The sequence below is a fragment of the Megascapheus bottae genome, chromosome 25, assembly GCF_031878675.1.
Source record: "Megascapheus bottae isolate mThoBot1 chromosome 25, mThoBot2.hap1, whole genome shotgun sequence".
NCBI classification, from domain to species: Eukaryota; Metazoa; Chordata; class Mammalia; order Rodentia; family Geomyidae; genus Megascapheus; species Megascapheus bottae.
Genome location: NC_143533.1, coordinates 16563285 through 16586810, shown reverse-complemented (window position 1 = coordinate 16586810; position 23526 = coordinate 16563285). Strand labels below are relative to the sequence as shown.

General features: G+C 49.5%; 1 protein-coding gene and 1 long non-coding RNA gene across 2 annotated transcripts; one reads left to right on the top strand and one right to left on the bottom strand.

Annotated features, from left to right (window-relative positions):
- The first annotated feature begins 449 nt into the window (after positions 1 to 449).
- Positions 450 to 6571, top strand: LOC150046466 (uncharacterized). The gene is made up of 3 exons (XR_016539693.1): positions 450 to 595; positions 693 to 755; positions 6391 to 6571. It is a non-coding gene; the product is annotated as an uncharacterized LOC150046466 (long non-coding RNA).
- Gnb5 (G protein subunit beta 5) lies at positions 5178 to 21907 on the bottom strand. The gene is made up of 11 exons (XM_090358397.1): positions 21715 to 21907; positions 18130 to 18266; positions 15945 to 15986; positions 14851 to 14927; positions 12284 to 12416; positions 11220 to 11363; positions 10111 to 10202; positions 8752 to 8800; positions 7360 to 7456; positions 6460 to 6626; positions 5178 to 5740 (listed from the first exon to the last, which is right to left on the bottom strand). The coding sequence occupies exons 1-11, from the start codon at positions 21824 to 21826 to the stop codon at positions 5729 to 5731; spliced, it is 1062 nt and encodes a 353-aa protein (XP_090214523.1). The 5' UTR covers positions 21827 to 21907; the 3' UTR covers positions 5178 to 5728.
- Between the last annotated feature and the right edge of the window lie 1619 nt (positions 21908 to 23526).

Sequence of the window (23526 nt, the reverse complement as noted above, 5' to 3'; positions counted from 1 at the left end):
AAGCGCTGGGCCTCACAGGCCTCAGCACAAGAACCCTCCCTGCGGACGGCTGGCACATGGCGTTGAAGGGTGAGGTGAGAGCCAGCGTGCACAAGAAAAAAGAACCCGATTACTCACGGCTGTGGAGGTGGGGGTATTCCCGAGGTGCTATTGGGGTGCCGTCGGGTCCCAACACCGCCAGAGAAGAGTCAGCCCACGTGAGGGAGGGGGCGGCCCAAGCCTCCATCACGGCGCATGCTGCATGCGTAGCGCGACTTCTGCGCGTGCGCAGATCAATCCATGCGCGCGCACACTCACGCACGCACGTGGTGGCGGAGGTGCGCATGCGCGCGCGTGCGCACTCACGCACACGCGCGTGGTGGCGGAGGTGCGCACGCGCGCGCATGGCCCCACGCACGTGGCTCCGGTTGACCATCAGCCTCACCGTCGTTATGGGTAACAGCTGTGGCGATGCGAGGACGGTGTGGATGGGGGACCCGTGGGTTACACTGCAGTCCACCCGTGCGGGAGATGTTAGGAAGTCGAGTCATGAGTGAAAGAAAGAAAGGCAGACACCTCAGCAGGCCAGAGCAGGCTTTTCATCATTGCACAGGGAGTGCGTGGCCCCTCGTAGCGCGGGAGAGGCAGGGATGGGGTGGTGTGGGTGTAGGGGGGCGGATTTAAGGTGTTTATTCCTCTGAATGTCTTTGAAGGAGACTGTATAATGTCCCTGCAGCGGTGCAACACGGATCTGCGAAGCACAACTCATGGACAGGGTAAGATTCTGGGGAGGAGAGGTTCGGGAGGGGGCCTGGGGGAGCAATCTGCAATGATGAGAACAAGGCCGATTCCCAGCAGGTGGGAGGTTCTTAAGCAGCTCCCAAGACCCAGTCAGACACTGATGGCTCATGCCTGTGATCCCAGCTACCCTAGAGGCTGAGATCTGAGGATGGCGGTTCAAAGCCAGCCCAGGCAAGTCTGGGAGGCTCTTACCTCCAATTTTGCAGCAGAAAACCAGAAGTGGCACCGTGTTTCAAAGTGGGAGAGTGCCAGCCTTGAGCAAAAAAAAAAAAAAAAAATGCTCAGGGACAGCACAGGCTCTGAGTTCAAGTTCCAAGACACACACACACACACACCTCTACAAACCCAGCAGTCCCAGGAACTGAATTTAGGTTTCAAGGAATTGAACCATTTTCCAATATATTTCTTCCTGCACTGGGACTTACGCTGCTCTAACATCACTGGTTCTAAATCACAACCACGTAAGCCACTTGTCTTGTACCTCGTGTCCTTCCACCCACATCCATCTCCCAGTTAATAATTCATCACTAAAATAACCCCATCCCAGGCAGGTAAAACTTTCCAGTGCAGACGTTCTCCTGAAATGTTGTTTGCTCACTCCTCTGAAATTGTCTTCTAGCTGGAAAAGAAGGTTATTTTTTTAAGAAGTCATTTTTACGGAAAGATAAGACAAAGGCTGGACAGAATGGTCCAGATCAGTTCTCTTGTCCAAAAAGTGTCTGGGGACACTGCGTGGAGGTATTCACAGAAGCTGTCCTGCGAGAGACAAGAAAAAGAAATATATCATTCTGCTTTCCTATGCTCAGGACCTGAGCATAGGCACAAGAGGGGCTGGGTAACATGGTGTATCCCAGGTGTACTGCACAAGGCCCAGCGTTCAATCCCCTGCACAAAACAACCCTGCCCCCAACACAAAAGAAGTTCCAATGAACCAGTAAAATAACGCTTGGATTTCACAAACAGGATAGACTCTAACCACAAGCCAACATGCAACTAGAAACTCTTGAATCAGGGTTTGTAAGCAAACCATCATTTAGCTTTGTCAGGAGTGGTAGAGTACCTGCCTTACCAAGTGCAAGGTCCTGAGTTCAAACCTCTGTTCCATCAAAGAAAGCCTCAAAGTCATGTAGAGCAGGACACTAACATCTGAACTCAGAGCCACGGGGTCAGGCTCTTCTAAGTGGAGGACGGGTATCTCCTAGGCAGCTAGCTTATCAGTGTCCTGCTTATTACCTGACCCGAAAAGTCAGCAGCATCAGACTGGGGTATTAGAACCACAATGGAAAATCCTGTTTGCCTAACAAACAAATGAGAGAACCCGCAATATTCTCTTCAGGTATAGAGTTGGGGGAAGGGGGGTAGTACAAGGGGAAGGTAAGCAGGAGGTAAGGGTTCACCTTTACTCCTCAAACCGAACCACAGTGGCCAATGGCAACTGCAGGCAGGTGGGTAAATTTGGGCTGGGAGTTTGGCCTAGTGATAGGGTGCTTGCCTAGCATGCTTGAAGACCGGGGTTTGATTCCTCGGTACCACATATATAGAAAAAAAGCCAGAAGTGGTGCTGTGGCTCAAGTGGTAGAGCTCTAGCCTTGAGAAAGTCCAAGGACAGTGCTCAGGCCCTGAGCTCAAGCCCAGGACTGGCCTCCCCCTCAAAAAAAAAGTAGTCAGACATTCTTGTCAGTAATTTTATTTACTTAGGAGGTTGAGATCTGGAGGATGGAGGTTCAAAGCCAGCCTGGGCCGAAAAATCCAAGTGGTAGAGCCACAGATTTGAAGCCCCCAAGTTCAAATCCTAGCGCTGTCTGTCTGTATGTGTTTCACAAACCCACAGCATCTTCCAGGCTCACCCCTGTCTCTTAGCCCCCATCCCAGGGGCCAGGGCTGCTTGCCTGTTCACGGGGCCTCCTGGTTCCTGCAGCCAGGCACTGTGTGTTCTGGTGGGGCGCGTGGAGCTCCGCAGGGTCCCTTGCAGCCTGTGAGGCTGTGGGCTCCATCCTCAGCCGCCATCCCCTCAGACCCCACGGAAGGGGCTCAGGTCGGCCCAGGGCGCAGCACCCCAGCCTCCGTGGGCCGGGTGTGTGCCGAGCAGAGTCGCAGGTGAACCGTCATCAGGCGCCTTGGGTGCTCAGGCTGGAGCTTCCCCATCTTCCAGCCTCTGCACCCCACTCTGCCAGGGAAGCCCACAGCCCCTGTGCTGCTCCACCCCCGGCTGGATCACGGCTGGGTGGAGGCACAGGGAGGGGAAGGACAGAGGGAAGGGATTGGCTGAGTTCCTTCCTTCCTCACCCATAGTTAGAGACTTCAGGGTGCTTGATCTCCCCAACACCTTTTCTTTTGGTGTCAGAACTGGGAGTTGAACTCAGGGCCTCCCTCCTGCTTGGTAGGCAGGCAGTCTACCATTCACACCAAACCTCCCCCTATCCCTTTACACTCTTATTCAAGTAGAATCTCACATCTGTGGCTGGGGATGGGGGGAAGAAATGGGAAGCCTGGACTGTGATCCTCCTATTTCCATGTTCCTTGTAGTTAGAAGAACAGGTACGTGCTATCTACCAGTACCCAGCTTTCTACTGTGAGATGGGAAGACTTACAGCCTGGGGGCTGGGGCTCCCCTTAAACTGCAATCCTCTCCATCTCTGCCTCCTCATAGCTGGACTTACAGGCATGAGGCACTGAACCTGGCCTTGAGCATGTGGGGGCTGTGAGCATGGGTCTGGCTCCCCTTCCCTTCGGGTTACAGAAGTCGCTGGTATGGAGAGTGTCTGGGGAGCAGAGCTGGGGAGAGGGGGCTGGCTAAGGAGGAGTAGTGGTGGGGAGGCCTGACAGCACCCAGCTCACACAAAGCCCCTGTGATGCAGTACCTGGCCAGCCACAGTGCGTCCTTCACCAAGGAGCGTCTCTCAGTGTCTGAGGTGACCGTCTAACCCCCGGCCAAGTAACACACAATGCATTACAAAAAGTGTCGTCCGGGCCGGGAGTTTGGCCTATTGGTAGAGTGCTTGCCTAGCATGCACGAAGACCTGGGTTCGATTCCTCGGCACCACATACATAGAAAAAAGCCAGAAGTGGTGCTGAGGCTCAAGTGATAGAGCTCTAGCCTTGAGAAAGTCCAAGGACAGTGCTCAGGCCTTGAGCTCAAGCCCAGGACTGGCAAAAAAAAAAAAAAGTGCTGTCCAACTATGTTGCCCAGTTTTGTTTCAAACTCTTAAGCCTCCAACCTTTCTCCTAGCTCAGACTCCTCAGAGGCGGGGACCACCAACGTGTTCTGTGGCACCCCGTTACATAGCATCCTTATGAGTTTTCTTTCCTTTTTCCTTTTCTTTCTTTTTCTCTTTCCTCCTCCTCCTCCTCTTCCTCCTCCTCCTCTTCCTCTTCCTTCCTCTTCTTTCCTCTTTCTTTTGCCAGTTCTGGGACTTGAACCCAGGGCCCAGCCACTGTCCTTGGACTTTCTCAAGGCCCGAGTTCTACCACTTGAGCCATAGCACCACTTCTAGCCTTCTCTATGTATGTGGTACCGAGAGATGGAATCTAGGTCTGATCACTAGGCCAAACTCCTGGCCCCACGTGAGGAGTTTTCTTAAAGAATGAACCTCTAGTTGGGCACCAGTGGCTCACGTCTGACTCCTGGACACTCAGGAGGCTGAGATCTGAGACTCATGGTTCTAAGCTAGCTTGGGTAGGAAAGTCCGTGAGACTCTTATCTCCAATTAAATACCACAAAGCCAAAAGTAGAGGTGTGACTCAAGTGATAGACTGCCAGCCTCGAGCAAAAAAGCTCAGGTATAGCACCCAGGCCCTGAGTTCAAGCCCTAGGACTGGGGCTTCAACTCACACACACATACACACACACACACACACACACACACACACACACACACAGAATACTGCTATACTTCTAAAAAAATAAAAATAAAGAGAAAGATTAAAAATAGGAATAGAGGGGTTCTGTTAAAAAAATTCATTCTGGCATTTTCCAGAAGGAATTGGTGTGTTTCAAATAAAGACAAGATATTCTCTTGGTAACAAAGACATTATTATTCAAGTCCTGCACATCAATCTCATCTATATAATTTACAAATGCAGTGCAAAACACACAAATATAATTTCTATAGCTTTAACGTCAGTGTTTTCGATACTGCTCCCGTCAGTTTGTAAGGAGTCCTGGGCTCCCACACAGAAAGGCTTTGCTGGAGCTCAGAAGCATTTGACTCCCAAAAAGCATTCAGCCCCCCATGAGGGGAGTTCTCTGTCTGAACCAAAATCAGCTACCTCACACTCTTCCAGAGTCTCTGAGTCATACATCCTGCCCATTTTACACTTTCTTCTGTTTCACCTAGAATAATTCACACATACACACACATACAAAGCTTTATCAGAAAGAACAGAACACAATAAGAAGCTGAAAAAGATAAACTTTTACAATACAAACTTTTTTGTGTGTGTGCCAGTCCTGGATCTTAAACTCAGGTCCTGAGTATTGTCCCTAAGTTTTGCTGTTCGGGGCTAGTGCTCTACCACTTTGAGTCACTGCTTTTTTTTTTTTTTTTGGTGGTTAACTGGAGATAAAAGTCTTATGAACTTTCCTGCCCGGGCTGGCTTCAAACCATAATCCTCAGATCTCAGCCTCCTGAGTAGCTAGGATTACATGTGTGAGCCACCATTGGTAGCTGGATGAAATATTTTCAGTGCTGAGTTCTCCTGGTAGCAGAATGAATCGAGGCTAATATTTCAGAAGAACCTTAAACACAAACCTTACCAAGTGTTCCAAGTGACACCCCTGCCCCGGGTGGCGTTTCTGTAGTGCTGGCGGCTAACACAGAGTCCTTAGAATACTTGGAGTGGTGAATGTGAGCTACGGGACTGCTCCCTAAAACTGCAAAGAAGCCTACATCCCTGCAGAAGCTACAGCTATGTACAGGTGACCGCCCATGCGTCTCTCTTCATGTCATTAAGCCCACACCTGTGAAGATACAAAGAGATGAGGTTTGTTTTTTTTAATTCTTCAGCAGTCAGCAACCAGTAAGACTTGAATGTTTTACTTTTGTTGTTGTTCTTTTTCTTTTTTGGTACTAAGGAATTGAACCCAGGATGTTTGCTTGGCAAGCGCTTTGCCACTGAGCTACATTCCAGCCCCCTTGAGCTTTTTTTTCTTTTGCTCAAGGCCAGTGCTCTATCCCTTGAGCCCTTCCACATTTGTACTGGATAAGTACTGATAAGCATTTCATAGGCTTTCATGCCCTGATTGGTTTCAAACTCTCACTCACAGGTCTCAGCCTCCCGAGTAGCTAGGACTACAGGCGTGAGCTGCTCACATCTGACTAGACTTGAGTGTAAAGAGATGGGGACAGTCTGTTTGCACATGTGTCTGGGACATGTGCTTGCACACACTACTCCCTCTTGCCAATCACCTCCCAGGCCCCTATGGCCTCTGTAGGGTCTAGTATACAGACCCAAAACATTTACATACACATGCACACACGCACACAGCTTGAGGGGCTCTCCTGACACTGCACATTTAGCACGCCCAGGACCACCTCAGTGCCCTCACAGGGACCTTTCTCCTCTGTCTCAGGAACTTTGCAAACACCTATGCATGCATGTTTCCTAAAGACACCCAGGTCTCAGGACGATACAGAGCATCCAATGAGGAAAACAAAACCATCTGGAAACATCACTCACCCTCAGGGTATGATCCCAGGATCCCGAGCAGAAAGCCGTCCCATCTGGCGACACTCGGAGCGTGCTCACTCGATTCTCGTGGCCAAATAGGATGGAGACCCGGGAGCCCTTGAGGACGTCCCACACATTGATGGTGTAGTCGTTGTAGCCCGCAAAGAGCAGGCGACCTAGTGGCAGGAGACAGGTGGTTACTAAGTCTGTCCTTCCCTCCCTCTCTCCCTTCCTCCTTTCCCCCAAGACTCACTCATCAGTAGCCATGTAGCACCACTGTGTGCCAGGCACCACACCCTTGGAATTCAGAGAGGACACAGCACAGTGGCAGAGGATGTGGCTCAGGGAGGAGGGAGTCACTTAACGTCATGTCACCAAATAGGACCCAGGATGGAAAGGCTTATAGGCACCGAGGGTACTGTGCCATTTTTTTTAACCTTTCAGTAGGTAGGAACCTGTGCCACGTAAATTCTCAAAGGTAAAACCAACGGGTCATTTGGGTTGGTTTTGGAGGGTTGAGTAGGAGTTTGCTGGGCAGACAAGTTGCGAAATCATCATGTGCAAAGACTCAGAGCGAAGGGGCACAGAGTTGTGCAGTGACCAAGCCCTTCGGCCTGTCCTGGCTTTCACTAGCAGAGTCCACCCCTCCGCCCCCAGCCCTGGACAGAGCAAGAGCCTCTGGTGATGGGGAAGAGAGGAACAGAGCTAGGTAACCATGACATCCTGGCCTCGCCTTGGCTTGAAGGGCAGCATGAGGCCAGGACGGCAAGAGGGAGGAGTGTCTGGGAGCCAAGTGAGGCACACGCGGGCTTTGCCCCGCTGGAAGTCCACTGGGGGGGAACCTTGGCAGACAGCTGATTCCCATCAGGTGCTGCATTACAGTGTTGAAGTTTCTGGAATAAACCTTACCACTAAGGGAGAAGTCTATGCTGGACGCTCCGAAGATGATACTCTCCTTGGAATAGATGGCCACCTCCCTGTCGGCCCGCAGGTCATACAGGCGACACTGGGGCACAAAGAAACACACAGATGAGCAGTTGCCCCTGAACCCCAATCTGCAGAAATGACCGGGGTAGGCCCTGTGCTTTGGGGGGCCCAGGAGGAAACCTCTCTAGTTTTCTCTCCTGTTATTCCATCCCCAGTCCCATTCATCTCCATGGATCTCTGGAGACTCAAAGAAATGGCAAGTCTAGGAAGAGTATTCAGATACAAAAGAGAAAGTAAAATTACCTCCCTCCCCTCTCCCCGCGAAGATCACCGTCAACATAGAAAATACAGAGATGCAGACAGGAACGTCATCTCCAGCTGAGCACTGGTGGATCCTGCCTTTAACCCTGCCTACTCAGGAGGCTGAGATCTGAAGTTCCTGGTTCAAAGCAGGCCTGGGCAGGAAACTCTATGGGACTCTTATCTCCAATTAACCACCAGAAAACCAGAAGTGGTATTGTGATTCAAAGATGTAGGGTGCTACCCTTGAGCAAAAAAGCTCACGGGCAGTGCCTAGGTCCTGAGTTCAAGCCCTGGGATAGACAAAAATTTTTTAAAAAGTCACCTCAAGTCCTATAACAGTTTCTTAATGTTTGGGCTGTTTCCTTTAGTCTAACTCTGTCTTATGTGTATAGAGGTGAGGTACATGTTTCATTATTATATCTATTAACATCATAAGCATTTGCTCATATTCTTTTTCTTGTGTGTGTATGTCAGTTGTGGGGCCTGAACTCAGGGCCTGGGCACTGTCCCTGAGTTCTGTAGCTCAAGGCTAGAACGCTACCACTTTGTGCCATGGCTTTACTTTTAGTTTAGTTTTTTTTTTTTTTTTTGCCAGTCCTGGGCTTGAGCTCAGGGCCTGAGCACTGTCCTTGGGATTTCTCAAGGCTAGAGCTCTACCACTTGAGCCTCAGCACCACTTCCGGCTTTTTTCTATGTATGTGGTACTGAGGAAGTGCATGCAAGGCAAGCACTTTACCACTAGGCCAAACTCCCAGTCCACTTCTGGATTTTTAGTGGTTAACTGGAGATAAGAATCTCAGAGACTTCTCTGCCCAGGCTGTCTTTGGAGATCTCAGCCTTCTGAGTAGCTAGGATTATAGGTGTGAGTCACCGGTGCTTGGCTAAAAGACAAGCTTTCATTTCATTGCCATTTTTCTTGGGCAGGGAAATGAGAAGTAATTTAATTTACAACCTGATTTTCTTCATTTAGTACCTGTTACTCTGTAATCACCAGAAAAAAATGAATTGAAACATATAAAATGAAGTTAGCACATCCCTTGTTCACATAGCTAAAGTAACTTAGATACGTACTGTGGCGTCATCTGATCCCGAGGCAAAGGCATCTCCACTGGGGTAGTACCTGGAGAGAGCATGGGGAGCAGGCAGGTCAGACAGGACGGCCCTGTCCTTCTTGGTGTCACTGGAGACCTGGAAAGCTGCTAAGCCCGTGGCATCACAACCCCCAGTCCCAGGAACGCCAGCACATAGAGAGGTTGGAGGGAGTCTCGGGTGGCAGGCCCAGGCTAGTGTTTCAAAGACTAGAGACACTGATCCCCGCCTTTGTAGGGTTTCTGAGCAGGATATGGGACTTTTTATTTTATTTTTTTGACTGTCATTGGGCTTGAACTCAGGGCCTCTGCATTCTCTCATTCTCTCTCTTTTCTTTTGTCAGTTGTGGGGCTTGAACTCAGGGCCTGGACACTGTCCCTGAGCTCTTTGGCTCAAGGCTAGTGCCCTACCACTTGGAACCACAGCTCCACTTTCAGTTTCCTGGTGGTTAACTGTAGATAAGAGTCTCGCAGGCTGTCCTGCCTGGGCTGGCTTTGAACCATGATCCTCAGATCTTAGCCTCCTGGGCAATCAGGATTACAGGCATGAGCCACCAACACGCAGCTCTCCCCTGAACTCTTGCTTGACTTTTTCACTCAAAGCTGGCTGAGCCACACCATCATTTCTGACTTTTTCCTGGTTAATTGGAAAGAAGAGTCTACTTGCTCCTGCCTGGGCTGGCGTTGAACTGTGATCCTCAGATCTCAGCCTCCTGAGTAGCTAGGATTATAGGTGTGAACACTGGTGCCCAGCCTCTGGCTTCTCTGTAAATGCCACCTTCTCAGAGAGCCCATCTGACCTTGGTTCCCTTCATCTTTTTTTTTTCTGGTCCGTCGTGGGGCTCAAGGCCCTGCCCTTTGGGCCACAGTGACACACCCATTTTTTTCTGGTGGTTAGAGATAAGAGTCTCATGGACTTTAGTGCCCAGGCTGGCTTTAAACTTTCAATCCTCAGATCTCAGCCTCCTGAGTAGCTAGGATTACAGGTGTGAGCCACTGCGCCAGGCTGTTCCCTTCATCTTGTGGCACTCATCAGCAGCTCAAATAAACTGTACTTGTCTATTTGTGTGTTATCTAGTTTGCTTCTTCTGGGACAAGAGAGGCAGTGTCTGTTATTCACCAGTGTCACCTCAGTTCTGAGAACAATGTCAGGCAAACCCACTCTCAGTGACTACTTGTTGATTGATGGAGACAGGCAGAGAGCACATCAGTTGTCCCTTCGGCATGAATCTGGAGCCTGAATGCCAGCACGGGTTCTAGGGTCGAGGACCCCTAGCCCCACCCCCTAGCCCAGGGAAAGCTGCTGGGACAGGAAAGCCACATGGACGGACTACCCACTGACCGGACACTGTTGACATCAGACTCATGGGTTTCAAACGCCTGTACACACTGGCCGGAGCGCATATCCCACACCATGGCTTTCTTGTCACATCCCTGCAAGGGAAGGTCCCAGTGTTACAGTCTCCATGAAGAGGGTGGGATAAAGGCCTGCTGTGGGTGTCCCTGGACAAGGAAATTGGAAGTATCCCCCAATCTATCCTGGGTACTAAACTGAATGGTGCTTAGTGCTTGAAAAGACATCATCAGCAGTGATGTGATTGGTTTTGAAATATAGTATAAGCCACATGTCGGTAGCTCAGGCCTCTGCCCCTAGCTACTCAGGAGGCTGAGGTCTGAGGATCAAGTTTAAAGGCCAGCTGAGGCAGACCATTTTGGGAGACTCTAATCTCTAATTTAAAAACCCAAAAGTTGGGGCCGAGAGTTTGGCCTAGTGGTAGAGTGCTTGCCTAGCATGCACGAAGGCCTGGGTTCAATTCCTTGGTACCACATACAGAGAAAAAAGCCAGAAATGGTGCTGAGGCTCAAGTGGTAGAGCTCTAGCCTTGAGAAAGTCCAAGGACAGTGCTCAGGCCCTGAGCTCAAGCCCACGACTGGCAAAAAAACCCCAAAAACCCAAAAGTCAAACATGGAGGTGTGGCTCAAGTGGTAGAAGCAAAAAATCCCAAAGGAAGATTTAGAGGCCTTGAGTTCAAACTCCAGAAGTGCCATAACTCCCACGTTACAACCCCCCCCCAAAAAAAAGAAAGAAAAAGGAACAAAGAAAACTGCTCAGTGCAGCTAAGCTGGATGAATGCAGGTGGAGCCCACCCAGATGGCAAATACTGCTCTGGGCTCCCCCAGTGCTGCCTTAGCCTCCACAGCCCTCGCATCCGCCCAGGGGCCACGGTTCGTTTTCAGCGCTTCCAGATGTAACCTCTGAGTTGTAGCACTGGTCCAGGAGAACATTCTAGATCCCTGGGTCAACCATGGCTAAACAGCTAGTGCTGCCCCTGCCCTGTGGAGCTGGGGTGTTGACGGCAAGCATCTGTGGACCTCAGAGGAACCCAGCCAAGCCTGGACATGGTTCCCTGCTGGACTCGGGGCCCCTAGAGCTTCCCCTTAGGTCTTTACCCCGGATACAAAGGTGTTTCCGGTTTCAGAGGGGGCAAGATCCAGACACAGGACATCCGCCGAGTGCCCGTGGAAGCTCTGCAGAAGCTGCCCGCTCTCCACATCCCACAGAGCGCACGTCCCGTCACCACTGGCCGTGAGGATCTGCCCAGGAAGAGGGACAAAGAAGGTCAAGGGAGATCCGTTGGTCTGTCGGTCTATCTGTCTGTCTCTCTCTCACACATATGCTCACTCCAGAGCTCAAACATCTGCCTGGCACACAGGTGATGTTCCATTAGCATCTGTTGCACGGAACTTTCTCCAGATGACACTGTCATGGAGGCCTAATGCAGAAACTCACCTGCACATTCACATACAAGATAAACTAACATGAGAAATAACAAGCCTGGCATGGTGGCTCACGCCTGTAATCCTAGCTACTCAGGAGGCTGAGATCTGAGGATCAAGGTTCAAAGCCAGCCTGGGCACAAAAGGACCTGAGACTCTTATCTCCAATTAACCTCTAGAAACTGGGAAGTGGGGCTGGGCTCAAGGGTAGGGCAGCAGCCTTGAGGTGAAGAGCTCAGGGACAGCTCCCAGGCCAAGTTCAAGCCCCATGACCCACGAGAGAGAGAGAGAGAGAGAGAGAGAGAGAGAGAGAGAGAGAGAGAGAGAGAGAGAGAGAGAGAGAAAGAGAAATAACAAAAATCACAACACCTTTATAAGTTAGCAAAATAACAAAGACATTTATGTGCACGCAAACCACTGGGCTGAATTCACTGTGTCTGAGTTAAATAATTCTAGGACCAGACACACATTCTCGTCACCATCCCGAAGCCAAATAAAAACAACCCCACTGACCATCTAAGCAAGGAGAGGCTGCGAACCCACCGGACCATTGGAGGTTAAAAGTTTGGTGGCTCGGGCTGGGAGCGTGGCTTAGTGGTAGAGGGCTTGCTTAGCACGCACCAAGCCTTGGGTTTGATACCCACATACACAGAAAAGACTGGAAGTTGTGTTGTGGCTCAAGTGTTAGGGCACCCCAGCTCCATGGAAGAGCCGGAGGCTCCCCTTGTGGGGTGTACCTGCATGTCCGAGTTGGTAAAGCTGCAGGCCGATAGGTAGTTGGTGTGCATTGCAACTGACTTCTTCTTGGCAGCCATGTTCTCATTTTTGTCAAATGTCAGCGGGTACACAGAGCACTTGTTGTCCAGTCCCCTGGTGTGGAAGAGAGAGCGTGGGGTTCACCATCTCACAAGTTTTTGCTAGCAAGAAACTCTTGCTATTGTGACACCCCTGCCTCCTTCCTCCCCTGCCCCTCAGATCCGTCAGCTTTTACTAGGGAAATCTCCAACACCAAAGTTAAACTGGAACAAAAATCCCCTCCAGAGTGCCGGGGAGTTTGGCCTAGTGGTAGAGTGCTTGCCTAGCATGCACAAAGACCTGGGTTTGATTCCTCGGTCCCACATACATAGAAAAAAGCCGGAAGTGGTGCTGTGGTTCAAGTGGTAGAGCGCTAGCCTTGAGAAAACCCAAGGCCAGTGCTCAGGCCCCAAATACAAGCACTGGGACTGGCAAAAAAAAAAATGTTAAAATTCCCTCCAGAAATGACTGGCAGATTCCTTCTCCTAGATTCTCATTTCATCATAGCTGGGGGAGCAAATCTGAAATTTTACCTCTAAGTAAATTGACCTGCAAATTTCTCTTTCCTAAAAATAAGAACATTCTCTTATCTATTGGTCTACTAGATTAAAAAAAAATTACATCTGAGAAAACAAACTTTCCATATCCAGTCTTCAATTTCTCTCGAGATCCAGGGCCCAGTGAAGGCTCGCACCTTGCGTTTTGTTGTTGTACTCTTCTTAAGATCTTTAAATCTAAAACATAAGCCTTTTTTTTTTTTTTGAGTGGTACCAGGGGTATGAACTCAAGAGCCTTGTGCTTGCTTGTCAGGTGCTTTACTACCTGAGCCACATCTCCCAGTCCCTTCTGCTTTTAGAAGAGATAGGGTCTTACTTTTAGCTTGAGTCAGTCTTGATCGTGACCTTCTTAGTTATGCTTGCTTTACAGCTGGGATGCACACACGTGCCACTGTACCCTGCTTCTTATTGGTTGAGAAGACCTCTTGTAGATTTTATTTTCTTCTATTTCTTTTGGCCTAGGCTGGCCTCAAACAAGAATCATCCCCATCGCAGCCTCCTGAATTGCTAGGATTACAGGTGTGAGTCACCATACCCACTTGTCACCTATTCTTTTTTTTAAAGAAATATATTTTATTGTTATGGATATAGAGTTATATGTTATCTTCCTTCCTTTCTTTCCTTCCGTCACTTCTTCCTTTGCTGAGTTTTTCCCGCCTGTATTCACCCACAAGTTGTCTAGTTCATTTTCCATAGTGTCCACTGAATACCATGGCTGTGTTTGTTCACCCCGTCCCCCCATTTCTGTGCCCTCTTGCCCTCCCAAAGATAAATGAACTAACAAACAAGACAAAAAGAAAAGCCCCCCTCCAAAAAAAACCCAACAACAATAACTACAACCCTGTAACAACAACAAAAATCTCTTGTTTCCATTTCTTGGAATTCATTTCATTAAATATTTTATTTGGTTATATACACATAGCTATTGAGTCTTTGTTTTCTACTTCAATGAATATCCTCCTTTGGTCTCCTTTATTTTTGTGGGTCATGGGGCTTGAACTAGGCCTGGGCTCTGTTCTTGTGCTCTTCAGCTCAAGGCTACCACCCTATCCCCTGGTCCTGGGTGCTGTCCTTGAGCTCTTCAGCTCAAGGCTACCACCCTACCTATGAGCCACAGCCCACTTCCCATTTTTCTAGAGGTTAATTGGAGATGAGTCTCAGGTTCTTTTGTGCCCGGGCTGGCTTAGAACCTTGATCCTCCTGAGTAGCTAGGATAACAGGCGTGAGCCGCCGCGCCTGGCTCTTTTATCTCCTTTATAATTTATCATTTTCCAGTGTATTTTTTAAAAAAAGCATCCAGTGTGTTTACTTGTAGATTCATAGGCACGTTTTAGTTGCCACAAATGCAACCAATGTTTCTTTAGATCTGGCTTACTTTGCTTGATATACTCTTTTCCAAGTCTTTCCATTTCCTTACAAATGGTACGATATCATTCTTTCTGATGAAGGGGCAGAATTCCACGGTGTATATATACTACCTTTTCTTGATCCATTTGTCCACTGAGGGGCATCTGGGTTGATTCTATATCATGGCTATGGTAAACAATGCTGAAATAAACATCAACCTATTTTTTTGTTGTTGTTCAGGACAAGAGACCTTCAGTCAGCTGCTCAGAAGAACGTCATCAATTCTGAATTTGTTATATAGCAGCTAAATGGGGAACTAAAGTTTTGACGTGTATTGTGTTGGTATCAGAAGTGCGCTGGGGCCTGAAGAGTTTCAGATGTCAGGAATCACTGGAGTTTGGAAAATTAGCATATGCATACTAAGAAATACTGGGGATGGAGCACTATAGTCAGTTTGTAGTAAGGATCATTATGGAAGAGGCTTAGGGAGGAACTGGACATTTAGTTTCACAAGTGAATAATAACTATGACCAGTGGCCCTGGGTCTGCTTGTTTAGGCCACTGGCACAGTGTTCTGTGGCCAAGGGAATGTCCGGGAAGCTTACCCACAGGCGATGGCACATCCCGACGGGGCGTACGCACATGCCATAACCCACGTGCAGGGCATGGTGACAGCGTGTTCCTGCAACACAGCATGATCCCGGTGACTGACGCACACTGCTACCCAAGCCCTAGCACTTGACTCTTGCGAAATCAAAGCACCAGCGTAACCATGAGCTAGGGTAGAGCTCCAAAAGGAAGTGGGTAGGATAAGGGTGGGCTTTAGATGGAGGAGGGGACTTTGCTCCTCATTGTCACCTTACTGTCAACTGCTCAACTAGCAAAAAAATTTTTCTTTTACTTCTTTCTTTATGTGATATAATATTTTGTTTCTTTTTGCAATACTGAAGTTTGAACTCAGGGCCTCCCATTTATTGCTTGCTTGCTTGCTTGCTTGCTCGGTGGGCAACTCTATCACGGGCACCATGTCTCCAGTCCAGCTGGAGATTAGAGAAAAGTCTCTCAGACTTTTCCATCTGGATTGGCTTGGAACCACGATCCTCTGGATCTCAGCCTTCTAAACCGGTGCCAGGCATAGTTTCTTTTTTAGAGAGAAGGAAGATTTGTTTTCTGAATAAACACTGCAATCCCTACTTACACAATACACCATTACAGAAACAGGGCATGGGAATGCATTTGCGGCTAGCTTTCAGCCTCTAACTCATGGTAGAGTCTCTCCTTAGGTCTGATTCGAGATGTGCATGCACAGAGCAGAGGTGGGCAGGGCTTGGCCCCCACAGCATGAGACCACCATCCCCCACCTCCTCGCTCACGTTGCCAGTTAAATGGAGTCTGGTAAAGGTAGAAGGGAGATGACTGGAGATTTGGGTATTTTGGTGATGGCTAATAGTAAATTAGTGCCCTTTGTGGTAGCTCTAGGTACTGCTCAAGGCAGGAGGTAGGGGGTGGGGTGGGCGGGGTGGGGGGACTTCATTTCCAGGGGAGAAATAAATGGTCCTGCAGTGTTGGAGTAGAGGAGTTTCCAGTAACAGAGGTTGTGTAAGCAATTCAAAGGAGACCTGGAGCGGGGCTGGGGTAGAGGGTCTGGAATCTGGGCTGGGATTCTGAAGTCCATCTCAGGACTGGCACAGAGTCTCACCTTGTTCGTGGTAAAGGAATCCCACACAATCACCTTCCCGTCCTGCAGGGAGAAGAGAGCACAGCTCAGATGCTGAGAACCCATCCTCATTGAGCACAGCCCCGAGGCCCTGCTGGGCTCAGGAAGGGAAGAGATAGCAGCGTTCAGAATGACCAACATCCTTTTATTCTGGGGATAGGAGACTGAGAGGGGGCTACTAAGCAGTAATGGGGCTTGAACTCATGGCCTCATGCCCTCACTTGGCTTTTTTTCTTTTGTTAACTGAAGGCACTTGAGTGACACTTTCACCTCTAGTCTTTTGCTGGTTAATTGGGGTGGGGGAGTCTCTCATGTGTGTCTGCTGGGCTGGCTTTGAATAGATTTTCTGATCTCAGTCCCTTGAGTAGCTAGGATTATAGGCATAAGCCACTGATGCCTAGCTTTTTTTTTTTCTCCCCCCTTGGTAGCCCTTGGGTTTGAACTCAGGGCTTCAAAGTTGCTAGGCAGGTGCTCTACCATTTGGAGCTAGCTCTTTCTTTCTGCTACTTTTCACATGGGTTTCATGCTTGTACTAGGGACAGCTTAGTCCACAATCCTCTACCTATGGCCTCCTGCACAGATGGGCTGGCGTCCATCTTATTGGTCTCACATTTTGCCCAAAGTTAGTCTCAAACCACAGTCCTCATGATCTCTGCCTCCCAAGTACCTGAGATTACTGACATGAGCTACACAGAGCTTAGCTGGTCTAATTTCAGATTACATAACCAAATTTGACATATGGCATGACCTATGTAAGGCACGAAGAGAAGGAGCTCTAAGCCTGTGCCCTGAGGTCCTCTGTACCTACAGCCCTTGCTCACTGAGTAGGGGTATCAACTCAGTGTCACATCAGCAGCTTCCTCCGCCTCGCTGCCTGCCCTTCCCCATCTCCATCCCCATGAACTCTGGTATCTCATCCAACTACACAGGGTCCTTTTCCACCCATGCAGATGTATATGGCAGCCGCCTGTGTACCTAGAGAGACTGTGCTTCCACCCACGGCCCTATCTAAGCCTACTCGATGAGAGTGACTAATCTGTTTTTAAGGGAGAAGGCTGGAGATGAGTCAAAGTCTATTCCAGAGTCTTCTAGCCCCTCCTCGCTCCACTGGGGTGCAGAGGAAGAGGCCCTGAGCTGGCCTGCCCCCTTTCTTTTCTTTTTCTTTTTTTCTTTTCTTTTCTCTCTCTTTTTTTTTTTTTTTGTCCTAGGTCTTTTTTTTCAAGTCCTCTGGGTCTGGTTTGTATACCTGAGCTCTAACTCAAGGCTAACGCTCTACCACTTGAGCCACAGAACCACCTCCTTCCATTGCTGTGAGTAGTTTATGGGAGAAAAGAATCTCACAGATTTTCCTACCTGGGCTGGCTTCAAACTCTGATCCTTAGATCTCAGCCTCCTGAGTAGCTAGGTTTATAGACATGAGCCACTGGTACCCAGCTAAGAAGGAACAAACTCTTAAATTGGAAGATGGTGTTGGTGGAATCTTTTTTTTTTTTTTTTTTCCCTTATGGGGCTTGAACTTAGGGTCTGGGCGATGTCCCTGAGCCTCTCTGTGCTTAAGGCCAGTGCTTTACTACTTGAGCCACAGCTCCACTTCCAGTTTTTGAGTGGTTAATTGGAGATAAGAGTCTCACGGGGGCTTTCCTGTCTGGGTTGGCTTGGAACTACACTCCTCAGATCTTAGCCTCCTGAGTAGCCACGGGCGTCCAGTAGCTGGTAGAATCTTAACCACCTTGTCCTCAAATGTCTCGTATGGGAAAGACACTGGCTCAATTGCTAGCACTGCTTAATAAACTCAAGTTTCATCATAAATAAGCCCTTTCAGTATGTTCTGGAAGAAATGATTTTGAGCCAGGCATGGTGGTTTACACCTATACTCTCAACTACTCAGGTGCTGATCAGGAAGACTGAGGTTCCAGATTAGCCCTCGCTAAAGAGTTAAGTGACATACCCTCTGAACAAATCAGCTGGGCATGGTGGCATAGACCTGCCATTCACTTTATACAGGAGGCATAGTGAAGGGTGTGACTCAAGTGGGAGGGCGTGTGGCTCAAGTGATGGCGAGACAGCCCAACCAGAATGAAGCCTTGAGTTCAAACCCCAGTACCCTTCCCCAAATAAATAAGCGGTCAGTCAGAATCTCTGTGGTGACCCAGCAGGTGGAGCATACCTGAGAGGAGCTCACAGTCCTCCGTTTATCCTTGCACCAGTCCATGCACAGGACTTTGTTCCCATGGCCTTTGAGAGTCCTTCTGGTCTTCATGACAAACTGGCCCAGGGCCTCCACCCGCTCTGCCACCTGGTGCACTGGAAGGACAATGCCATGTCAGGTCCGGTAGCCAGGCCCAGGCTGTGAGAGGCCCCGTGCTGGCCCAGTGAGGAGCAGGAGGCAGCCAAGGGTGTGTGGGCCATGGCTTGGGTCTCCTATACCTGTCAGTTAGAACCACAGCGCTCTAATATCAGTAGCCATTCTCTGCTGGCATTTACGACCTTAGGGTTTTCCAAGCACTTTCTAATGCATGAACCAAAGGATTACCAAGACCACTTTGTATCTCCCAAGCACAACACAAATTCTGCCACTTTCAGGCTGTGCCTGGCTGAGAGGTGGACAGGGCAAGTGGCTAGTGGAAGCTGGCTGTCTCCATCCCCCAGGGGAGAGGCTGGAACTCATGGAGGCTACAATGACTCCAAGTTCATAGGGCTGGCTCACCAACAGGACTCTGTCCTTGTTTCTATCATTTTCTACTCACCAGGAAAGCTCACTTTTAGAGCACTGACCAACGGGGCCTTATCAGCAGGCACTGGGACTAACTGTCCCCTGTGCTTTGTACAGGCCTGGGAACAAGGCTGGTGGCTCAACTACTTGAGCTACAGCTCCACTTCTGGATTTTTTTTTTTCCTTCTGGTTAATGGAGGTTAAGAGTCTCACAGAGTTTTCTGTCTGAGTTGGCTTTGAACTGCGATCCTTAGATCTCAGCCTGAGTAGCTAGGATTACAGGCGTGAGCCAGGCGTGCCTGATTTCATTTTTCTGCCTAACTACAACATTTTCATGCCCCTCTTTTTTTTATTTTTGTTTTATTTTTCTTGGTCACGAGGCTTGAATTCTGGGCCTGGGTACTGCCCCTGAACTCTTCAGCTCAAGGCTGGCACTCTATCACTTGAGCCACAGCGCCACCTCCTGTTTTCTAATGGTTAATTGGAGATAAGAGTCTCACGGACTTCTGTGCTTGGGCTAACTTTGAACTTGAGTAGCTAGGATTACAGGCATGAGCCACCAGCGCCTGGCCCCTTTTTTATTTTTAAAAGGTTCCCTAACTAAATCAAAGCCCTCCTTATGTAAACTGACTTTGCAGATGTCTCTGTCATGAACAGGCAGATTTTCTCTTCCCACAGGCAGATTCTCTCCCAGCCCACTCCATCCTGTTTCCATCTGCCAAACCTTACAACCCCAGGCACAAGGAACTCCCTGAATGTAAATCTCAGGAAAAGGTGACTGTGCACTGCATGGCTTTTTTTTTGGGGGGGGGGGCTTTGGTACCCAGCAGACGTGGCATCTCCTTTACTTTCTGATAGAGCGGATAGACCATCCCACGAGGATAGAACAAAGAAATGGTCACAGTGGCTGCTGTCTATCGCCAGAACAGTACCTTGTTGGAAAATCCCGCTGTAAAGTGGGTGGCCGGAGGTCAGGGCTGTTGCCTTGTTTGAGCTGAAGCTGTGCAGTTGGGATCCTGACTCTGGCCTCAGATGCTCAGGTCAAAGCCTGGCTCTGACGCAAACCAGCTGTGATATGTTGGCTAAGTCAGCCACTTGCCTCTCCTGGACAGGTAGGCACGACGAAGCCTGGCACCAGAGGAACACTTGGGCACTGTGCACTCTGAAATCCTCCAGCTGAGGTAGCTCGTCACTTTTGCTTGATACATCAATATGAAGAAATGACAAGAGCCAGGCACCAGTGGCTCATGTGATAATCCTAGTTACTGGGGAGGGTAAGAGCTGAGGGGTAGGATTTAAAACCAGCCAGGGCCGAAAAGCCCGTGAGACCCTTATTTCCATTTAACCAGAAAACAAGCCAGAAGGAGAGACATAGTAGAGCAGCAGCCTGAAGTGAAAAAGCTAAGGGAAGAGTGAGGGCCTGGATTCAAGCCCCAGGACAGACAGACAGACAGACACACACACACACACACACACACACAAAGAGGGGAGGGGGGTAGATTTCTGCCAATGGATGTGCCCCTCTACCTGGCACGGGTGATAATACAGAAATGTCACAGTCTGTGGGTAGTAAGGTGTCTAGCTGGGTGGTCAGGAGATGGCGTCTGGGAAGATAGTGGGTGGCAAAGGCTTGAAAGGAACAAGAGTTTTGAAAGGTGGGGAGACACATGGGCACACTGAGCCCAGCACAGTGCTCATCTCATTCTGTGGACGGCTCACAGGGCTTTGGTGGGTGCAATCCCGGTGGCAGCACTGATTAGCGGGAGTCCTTCAGCAAGTGTCAAAGGGTGAAGGTGGGTGACTGACTGCAGAGACTACCACCACATGCCCTGCATCAACATCATGCCCTGTAGAGGGTAGGAATTTGCAAGAGGAAAAGAGGTGGCTCCTGGGTCTTACCACTCAGTACCCACTCCCCGCTCTTGGGCATTTCCTTTCCCAGGCTCCCTGGCGGTGGGCCATGTAGCCTTTCTTAGTTCTGGCCTTGATAGAGAGCAAACACAAATCTTGGGTGTGGGAAAGTTCTGGGAAAACTTGCTTTCCTGATAAGAAGGAAGCAAACAGACTAATGTCTACATGCTTCCTTCTTTCCTGCCTTGGATACAGACATGACCTTAGTTGCTGTGGCAAGCATGCTGTAGACATGGGGCAGACGCCCAGACTCTGAGGTGGGAATGAGTGCCTGGGTGGCTCGTTGGGTGCCGGGGCCAGTGCATCACAGCTGGAGATGACGGGTCATTGCTCTTGTTATGTAAGACAGCCAACTGTCAGGTCGCTTAATACTCGGTGGAGGTTTCTGTTTAATTACCAGTAGACACATTTCTAAATCATACAGGTAGGAAGGCCCCTGGGAGGGCAGGCCAAGGCTAGATTCAGGTCTTGTTACTTTCAAAGGATTCAAAGGCAAATAATGGTCCTTGCACGAGCCCCCGTCTCCCGCTTACTCTTTTCCAAATGGAATGAGGAATTAGGCCTCCAACGCAAAGCACAGGAAGGCAGCCTGAGGAGGCCTTGTCTGGCACAGGGGGAGCCGTGGAAGAGGAGGGTAGAACTGATGCGTCCGCAGGCTCCTCCTTTCTCTCCCAGGGACATCACAGCCGGCTCAGAAGGACGGAGGTGCCGGATAATCTAAATCGACCCGACAGAGCATCTAGCCCAGAAACGTCTCAAACAGCCTCTAAGACACCGGGGTGGGTGCATTTGCTAAAGCTCCTGGGCCGCCCTTCCCCCAGGCAGCTCCCTGCACCCTGCTTTCCACCCACAGCACCCCGCCCCACTCTCCAGGAGAGCTTGCAATAAGTCTCCATCTGGTAAACGCAAAACCCAGGAACGACAGACTGCCCGGGAAGGGGGGGGGGGGACAGACCGCCCAGGGAGGGAGGACACATTCGTCCTAGGCCGCGCCCACAAGGACCTGGCTGCTCTCCCACTGGCACCCCGGTCCTTCCCCCCTCCCCCGCCCGGGGAAGGGGGTCGTGCATCCCGGGATGCACCCTGAGACACCCCACCCCCACCCTCATCCCCCCACCCGCCACTCACGCTCCACATCGTGCAGCTTGGCCCGCTCCTCCTCCAGCTTGCCCTTGAGGCTCTCGGCCTCGCTCTTCAGTGACGCCAGCGTCTCGTTCTCGTGCAACCCGTCCGTGGCCATCTTCCCGTTCCAGGGAGCAGCGGGGAGAGGAATGCAGAAACCGGGATGCAAAGGGGGAGATGCGGGGAGCCAGGGGGCGGGCGGGCGCAGCCAGAGCTGCCAATGACCCTGAGTGACAGCCCAGGCCCCGCCCCTACGATGATGCATACGAAGGGGCGTGGCTATCGAGACCGACCACGCCCTCCGGCCCCGCCCCTCTCCCAGGCCCTGGCACCTGTGCCAGGAGAAGCCGGGAAAGGCAGGCCCATCTAACCCGTCCAGCATTCAGACATTAGCATCATGTAGGCTTGCCAAAAACACATTTGAGGTCCTTCCAATGAGACATTGCGTCATGGGTGACAGATCTCCCCAAAGGCCATCTTTGGAAAGCCCAGGGCAAGGCAGCATCCTACCAACACCTCCTTAGATGGGTGGCCCCTCGACCAATGTGGGGTTGTCAGGGCTCAGGTCCCCCTGTTGGTGGAGATCTGGGATGGAATGGCATTTCCCACGGGTCGGGGCTCTTGGGCGAAGTTGCTTTACCACTTTCCACCAGGTGGGGACGCCACACAGCCCAGCACAGCTTGGCAAATCCTCTGAGCTAGGGCGAATTTCTCAGCTTTGGCCATGCCATGAAGACTGAAGCCTGTGCATAGCCACCTTTGGCCAGGTCTTCCATTTTGAGTATTTTGAAAACATAAACCACTAGGATTTCATTTTAGTTCCTAATCCTCACCGAAGGGTTAGGCCCAAGGAGAACTTTGGGAGATTAATTTTGTTCATTACTTAGTCTCGGAAAGGATCAACCAATAGAGCTGTTGGTGACTGAGTCAAGAGCTTTGACTTCTTTTTTGCCAGTTTTTTTTTTTATAGTTTTGGTTGCTTGCTAAGCAAACTGGTAAAAAGAAAAGTAAAGCCAGGTACTGGTGGCTTACATCTGTTTTCCTAGCTACTCAGAAGGATCACGGTTTGAAGCCAGCCTGAGCAGGAAAGTCTGTGAGGCTTTTATCCCAATTAACTACCAAAAAACTTAAGTGGAGCTGAGGCTCCAAGTGGTAGAGTACTAGCCTTGAACAAAACTGCTCTGGTTGTAAGACTTCCACTGCATATTGGTTTAAGATGGGTAACTTCAAATGTTTTAAAAAGTGGTACTTACAATTTCTGCACATGTTGAACAGTAGTTGAGTTGCTGAGATTTCTTGAAAACTGGTCTCAGGGCTCTCTGTTTGAAACATTTGTCACAGGAGCCAAACACGTTGACTAGAAAGGTCTGATCACACATCTTTGACTTGAAGCTGAAATAAAGTGAAAGACAGGAGCATAAGAGAAAAGCCAATTTGTCCATTTGTCCTTTCTTTCTTCCCTCTTTTTTTCCCTCCCCATAGTGAGTTTTGAACTCAGGGCCTTACACTTGCTAGGCAGGCACTCCACTACTTGAGTCACACTCCAACCCCATTTTGCTTTATTTTTTTTTAATTTTCTGATTAAATAATTTATTAACATTGACTTTTACATCATATTTCAAATGTCATGTTTAACAAACAAGAATTCAAGAAGGAAATCTCTATATACAATCACTGGCACTTATATTTTAGAACATAATCAAAATTAAGCTGAAGGTTTGTATGTCATAGGCACATATTAATGTATGTAATAAAACATTATGTCTATAGAGTATATAGCCCATCATAGATTTTTAATGTCTATGTAGTTATGTTTAT